Source organism: Megalobrama amblycephala, linkage group LG18, assembly GCF_018812025.1.
Source record: "Megalobrama amblycephala isolate DHTTF-2021 linkage group LG18, ASM1881202v1, whole genome shotgun sequence".
Classification (NCBI taxonomy): Eukaryota; Metazoa; Chordata; class Actinopteri; order Cypriniformes; family Xenocyprididae; genus Megalobrama; species Megalobrama amblycephala.
In genome coordinates this window covers 17,444,622-17,452,462 of record NC_063061.1, presented here as the reverse complement: position 1 = coordinate 17,452,462, position 7,841 = coordinate 17,444,622, and the positions used below count along the sequence as shown (strand labels likewise).

Here is a 7,841-nt window from a genome sequence, read left to right as displayed (position 1 = left end):
ATATTAGTAATACTGTGTGTATGTATATATTGTCCACAGATCTCCACAAGAGCGGCTTCATCGTGTTTATTGGCAGTTCTCTGTTCCACATGTTGTGCACCTGCAAGCTGTGGTCGATGATTGCGAACTATTCCCTTAGTGCAGAGGTAATGAGTTTTCTATATTCTTGACTTGTACATATTTGCCAACATCTGTTATAAACAGACCAGCAGAGGGTGATATAAGCCATTCTCATAAGCACATTCATACTTCTGTACTGTAGTAATATGCATAAAAACTATAAACAAATGTAATGTCAGCTGTCCTGCCCTGGTTTTTAAGTTTTAATTTCTTATTCGTTCTTTTAAAAACAAAATAGTGAATTATATTGCACGCCCTGTTGGAAATGGAGTGTTGGGGTAAATGTAATGTGAATTAGGTGTTATTTATTTAAAATATAAATGCTCTTACAAAACACTATCCCTGTGTCTAATATACGTTACATACTTTACTACTACATAGTAGAAAAAAAAATGTATGTGAAAAGTGCAGTACGTCCAAATTCAAAGTATTCATTAAACGGTAAGCGAAAAGTACCCGGATGACTTACTAATTCCTGTGAGATTCTGAAGTGCGCATCTGATGGACACTTTGCTATCCCATGGGAGAGGAGTTGCGAATAGCAGTGAAGCGCTGTAACTGATGCCTTAAGAAAAAATGACAGTGATTGATGTTGATGTCCAAACTAGGGCTGTCACGATTTATTTGCCCGTTTCGAGTAACCGGGAAAATACCAGAAGTGGTGCATTCCACGGACGAGAATCCATGAACTGCATAATTAAACAATTTTCTAGGCTGCATGGCGTATTAAAACCATTTAAAATCATACTATATATTTATTTAATTGAATCGCAGCCTTTGTGAATTCATAATAGTACTATGCAGACTATTGTATAGTTCTATTATGAATTCACAAAGGCTGCGATTCAATTAAAGGTGCCCTAGATTCAAAAATTGAATTTACCTTGGCATAGTTAAATAACAAGAGATCAGTACATGGAAATGACATACAGTGAGTCTCAAACCCCATTGTTTCCTCCTCCTTATATAAATCTCATTTGTTTAAAAGACCTCTGAAGTACAGGCAAATCTCAACATAACACCGACTGTTACGTAACAGTCGGGGTGTACGCCCCCAATATTTGCATATGCCAGCCCATGTTCAAGGCATTACACAAGGGCAGAACGTCTGGATGTGCACAGCTGAATCAACAGACTAGGTAAGCAAGCAAGGACAATAGTGAAAAATGGCAGATGGAGCAATAATAATTGACATGATTCATGATAACATGATATTTTTAGTGATATTTGTAAATTGTCTTTCTTAATGTTTCGTTAGCATGTTGCTAATGTACTGTTAAATGTGGTTAAAGTTACCATCGTTTCTTACTGTATTCACAGAGACAATTTCATTTTTAAACATTTGCAGTCTGTATAATTTCTTCATTCAAATCAAACTTCATTCTTTATAAATCTCTCCAACAGTGTAGCATTAGCCGTTAGCCACGGAGCATAGCCTCAAACTCATTCAGAATCAAATATAAACATCAAAATAAACACTGTACTTACGTGATTAGACATGCTGCATGACCAACACTTTGTAAATAAATAAACTTTAAATAAATATATGCGCTGTGGGTTTAATATAAGTGCTTTATTTACATGTGTGTAGGTTACGTGCATCTCAGAGTGGCTCCGTCCACAGTAAGTGCTGCTCCACACAAACTGTTACATTTACATGTGTGAAGCGCCTGTATTACTCTATAAAACCATAGGGCTTTTCACACTTGAAATAGTTAACCCTGGGTCATTGTAAATGGAATCCTGGTTATCTTTATTCACGTTTCATACTGCTCATACTATACCCGGTGTTAACAGTTCATCCTGGGTATTCATAAGCTGCCGTTTCACACTGCACATTTCTAAACCCCGGGTTAAAGTCCTTATTTGTGGTGTCAGTGTTACTGACTGGACAAACACAGTACGTGACCTGTTTACATAAAGCTTCTAGCATTGTGTGTCCTCATTGCTGACTGTAATATCAATTTTTTTTTCCTTAATGAACTTTTTGTACTATAAAGGTAAGAATGACGGTCTCTTCTACACTCCACTCACATGTTTTCCATCCCCGTTTGACGTTTTCCTATCATTTATATAGTTTCCATGACTGCCCAAAGCAAGTGAATATAAGGCACGTGATTGGTTGCTAAGCATCTAGTTGTAACATTCTAACACCGCATTGTTTCGCACTGTACAAGTTTGGCATTGCAATGCGGAGTTAACACTGCAAAAGCGGTGCTAACCCTGCTCCGGAGCAGGGTTATATAACCTAGGGTAAAAAGTGCTAACCCCACATCTAAATTAAAGGTGCCCTAGAATCAAAAATTGAATTTACTTTGGCATAGTTGAATAACAAGAGTTCAGTACATGGAAAAGACATACAGTGAGTCTCAAACTCCATTGTTTCCTCCTCCTTATATAAATCTCATTTGTTTAAAAGACCTCAGAAGAACAGGCGAATATAACACAGACTGTTACGTAATCATTAATATGTACGCCCCCAATATTTGCGTATGCCAGCCCATGTTCAAGGCATTAGACAACGAGAGATTTAAAGGGGCCGCGCAGCCTGAATCGGCGCATAGTTAATGATGCCCCAAAATAGGCAGTTAAAAAATTAATTAAAAAAAATCTATGGGGTATTTTGAGCTGAAACTTCACAGACACATTCAGGGGACACCTTAGACTTATATTACATATTTTGAAAAGACGTTCTACGGCACCTTTAAAAGTGTGAAACGTTCCTATACCTGGGGTAAAAAGCAGTGTTTAGAACGTCGATAACCCGGGGATAAGCGCAGTGTGAAAAGCCCTATATATTATTACATGCTTCTGACACTAGTTAACCCTGGGTCATTGTAAACCCGGGTTAATGGAATCCTGGGTTATCTCTCTCCACGTTTCACACTGCTCATAAATTACCCGGAGTTAACAATTAATCCTGGTTATTCATAAGCTGACTTTTCACATTGTACATTCCTTAACCCTGGGTTAACATTCTTATTTGGATATTTGCACTGTCAGTGTCATTAATTGGATAAACGCAGCATGTGACTTGCATAGCTCTAGCATTACACATTCTCGTATTGCCGACTGTACTGTCGAGTTAATGCTGAATGGACATTTCAGACTATAAAGGTAAGAATGAAACAATCTCTTCACTCAAATTGTTGCGTTTTCTGTCAGCATTTTACATTTTTCCTCTCAAATGCTGAATTTACTGTTTAAATACAATGCACAGTGTCTCTGTGAGTATGATTGTCTAAAGCACGTGAATACGAGGCACGCTATTGGTTATCTGTTGCTAAGCATCTAGTCATAATATTCTAACACCGCATCGTTTCACACTGTACAAGTTTGGCACCGCAATGCACAACAAAAGCAGTGCTCTGAAGCAGGGTTTTATAGCCCCACTTCTAAATTACAAGTGTGAAACGTTCGTTTACCCGGGGTTAAAAGTGGTGTTTAGAACGATGATAACCCAGGGTTAAGCGCAGTGTGAAAAGCCCTTTTATTTGAACCAAATATTATAGCCTCATTGTTATTATATATGTTTTTTAAGTCATTTTATAGGCTTATGTGTATTTTTATTATCACTAAAAAAAATCTAATTACTTGATTAATCATCAAAATAATCATCCTATTACTCAATTACCAAAATAATTGTTAGTGACAGCCCTAGTCCAAACTATATAAAACATACTATTTTTAACTAAGTTAAAGTAAGTTCCAAATCATGTAGCTACTCTTCAGACCGTATGCAGTTTCGGACGCAGCTTAAGTTTAGCTTTTAAACAATCCATACACACAATCTAGTTTGATTGGATGAAATGAGCACGTATGACCGTTTTACATTCAGCGGATATATTTACTCGCTGTAATTATTCAGATAGACTCTTAACACGCCAGTGATCTTGACACCACAAGCACAGCTCTAATAAAAGGTGTTGCTTGTGCTGCTGGGTGAGAATTTAAGGGAGTTCATGTGTCAGAGACCACAGTGTCTTTATATTTCTGTTGCTGTGAGAGTGCAGCAGTTTTTGTGTGTTTCAGGGGAAGTGGTTGCAGTACTCTGAGCTTTCACAGAACCTCGTCCCACCTGCTTGCCCCACATCACTGTACACATTACAGAAGAGAACTGATGCCACTGTGTGTCTTCTTTCTCTTTTTTCCTCTTCTTTCTTCACTGCATCTACCCAAACCCTCTCTGACATCAGGAGATGATGTCATACCGCCTGAAGCGCCGCCTCTTCCTCTTCAACGGTTGCTTCTTTCTGTTGGCTCTATATTTCTACAGGCGGCACAACAAGTACTGTGAAGCAGGAAGTGAGTGCAACATCTTGGCCATTCTGTCATTCACCCCACCCATGTTCCTCTCAGCAGTTGTTCCCTTTTGGTGATTTTACATGCTTAGCATAAACTGACAAATTCTTACCAATGATAGTGAATTATCTGTGTTTGATGTTTTTGAATAATCAAAAACAGTAAGCTGTTATTTTTCTATGCATGTATGTATGTATGTATGTATGTATGTGTGTGAGTGTGTGTGTATATATATATATATATATATATATATATATATATATATATATATATATATGTGTGTGTGTATAATATATTTATATGTGTGTGTGTCTAAGTGCCATCAAAACATTTTTTCTAAAAAGAGCATTTTTATCAAACTTGTATGTTTAGTTTCAGTAATTTCACTTTAATGGCAATTAATAGGTCCTTTTCATTCACATTAAAGTGAAATAACTGAAACTAAACATACGAGCTTGATAAAAATGATCATTTTAGAAGAAAATTTCAGATGGCTTTTGCATCTGAAGTCTTCATACATATATACATATATAATATATATATATAATATATGTGTGTGTGTGTGTGTGTACAATATTAAAAATTACAGTGTTAAACTATCAGTGTTTTTAAAGATGAACTTAAAACGAATGTTACAAAATAGGAAGATAAGCATGCACAATTAAATACCCAATACTGTCTGATACAGAAAAATAATCTCTTATATAAAATGACGAATGATTTGGTATGTATATCATATGCATCCCTATATTAAAGTATATTTCTGCAGCTTTACAGTCTGTGTGATTATAGAAAAGATCAACATAAAGGGCCAGTAACAGAATTTATAAATATATATATGCATATGATATACATACCAAATCATTCGTCATTTTATATTAGAGATTATTTTTCTGTATCAGACAGTATTGGGTATTTAATTGTGCATGCTAATCTTCCTATTTTGTAACATTCATTTTAAGTTCATCTTTAAAAACACTAATAGTTTAACACTGTAATTTTTCATATTGTACATTATAGCATTCAGATGTCTAAATTCACTTTTAGCATTTAAAATGTTTGATTTGAATTTGTAATGTTTTATGGTTAATGTATAGAGCCAAAATATTAGATAGAATATTATTAAAATAATTATTACTTTTGCTATTTCAGTTACATTGAAGTTCAGTATTTTCTTGTTGTCTGTCTGTGGCAGTTTACTCATTCTTTGCTGGCTGTGAGTATCTGGTGGTGCTGTCCAACATGGCCTTCCACATGACTGCCTACTTGGACTTTGGAGGTAAGGAGGTGATGGTTGCAACACCTCCAGAGGGAAAGCGCTTCTGACACAGGAAGTGAATACTTGCATCATCTACTTGAAACTTGAGACACTAGGGCGAGACTGACTGATCGAAGCATGTACGACTGTTTACATCTTCACATACAGTGTTTTATTTAATACAGGTGTTTGATCAGATCATTGTCAGTGGTTTACTATATTTTGAACGATTACATTTTTTTATTCGGGTGTAACTGGAATAGCTAATTATGTCCTAAAAAACTCATACTGTCATTACTTCAAATCTCCTCATAAACCAAAATGTGAAGTGGCATATCTGTCTCTTACTATTTGGTTGTGAGGATCAATATTGGCTTCACTCAAAACAATGTAAAGTTTAAAATGCATATTGTTTATGAAATATTTTCAAATGTAAAAGTAATTGAGCTTCTGGAGACTTTGATGTCAGTGTCAGTTGGTTTTTGCAGCTGCTGTTTCACAAGTGCCACATCAAGCATATACACGCAGACTGGAGGACATTCAGTTCAGTCACACCATACGTTTCTCTCTTCCTTTGTAAGCGCTAGTGTAATCATGTGAAAAGTCATTGTAAACTGCCTTTTGCACAGCATATGTTGTCTTTAGTGGCTTAATAGCAGTTTGAACTTTGTACATATTTCTATAGTGCAATTATTGGTTATGAACCCTTAGTAAACATATCAAATATGATGTTGCTATTAGTTGAACGTGAAAACTGGCAAAGCACAATATGACATGTGACCCTTATTTCATAGATCACCAGTGGTTGAGTTCAGCATGATGTTGTGAACATGATTTCATATATAACAATGCTTTTTATGATGTACCAAAATACTGCTTTTAAATCAGTGTCAAATAAATATTTCCATGAAAAGTAAGTGGATCATTTCTGTAGTTAGCACTTTTATATTTACTAGATACATTGGTGCAATATTAGAGATTTTTATTTATCAGCAGAGGTGGACAGTAGTGAAGTATTTTTACTTTACTCAAGTAAATTTAAAAAGTATCTGTATTTTATCAATGCTTTTCTTTGGAAAACTTTTACTTCACTACATTCCAAAGCATAATGTCGTACTTTTTACTTTTTAGTACTTTCCTACTTGTACTCAAGTAAAACTTTCGATTACTTTTACTTGAGTACAAGTAAGAAAGTACTAGATTTCTAATGAAATTTAATATGAAACAGTGCAGTAAAAAGTACAATATTATGCTTTGAGATTTTGTGAAGTAAAAGTTTTCCAAAGAAAAACACTCTGATAAAGTACAGCCACTTGAAAAATGTACTTAAGCAGATTAAAAATACTTCACTAATGTCCGCCTCTGTTTTATCGGTATTGGAATATTAGTATTTATAATGAATGATTTTTATTTATTTTAAAATATTTTATAGTAATTGAATATTTAATAGCAATAGTGCTGTCAAATCGATTCATCGCGATTAATCGCATCTAACAAATGTTTGTAAATATAAAGTGTGTATACACATACGTGTGTGTGTGTGTGTGTGTATATATATATATATATACATGCATGCATACATACACATATATTAAGATTAATCGCATCCAACATAAAAGTTTTATATATATATATATATATATATATATATATATATATATATATATATATATATATATACTTTTATGTTGGATGCGATTAATCGATTTGACAGCAGTATAATAATCATGGTAACACTTTACAATAAGGTTTCATTTGTTAACATTAGTTAACATGAAATAACAAACAATACTTCTACAGCTTTAATATTAGTCAATGTTAATTACAACTTTTACTACCACATTTTTAAAATAGAAAATTGTATTTGTTAACATAGTTAATGCACTGTCAATTCATATGAACAATGAACTACTGTATTATTATTAACGGTTAGTTAATGTTAGTTAATACTAGTTAATATAATGTTAACAAACGAGACCTTATTGTAAAGTGTTACCATAATTATTTTATAATAATTTTGATACTTTGAGCCTTTGAGCTTGGAGGTTGTAGATTGCAGTTGTGTTGGTTACATTTGAGTAGAACGAAATGCAGTGTAATGTTCACAAGTGTACTTTTATCATTCATTTTCACTTCTTCATTTCAAAATAATTTAAGATAT

The 7,841-nt window shown here is 34.1% G+C and overlaps 1 protein-coding gene across 1 annotated transcript in view; it reads left to right on the top strand.

Moving 5' to 3' along the window:
- pgap2 (post-GPI attachment to proteins 2) overlaps positions 1–6,593 on the top strand; it is an 11,709-nt gene extending 5,116 nt beyond the window's left edge. The window contains exons 3-5 of the mRNA XM_048165574.1: positions 40–146; positions 4,317–4,425; positions 5,618–6,593. Coding sequence (XP_048021531.1) covers positions 40–146; positions 4,317–4,425; positions 5,618–5,748 — 347 coding nt within the window. The 3' untranslated portion in view covers positions 5,749–6,593. The remainder of the gene's footprint in view (positions 1–39; positions 147–4,316; positions 4,426–5,617) is intronic.
- Positions 6,594–7,841: the final 1,248 nt, after the last annotated feature.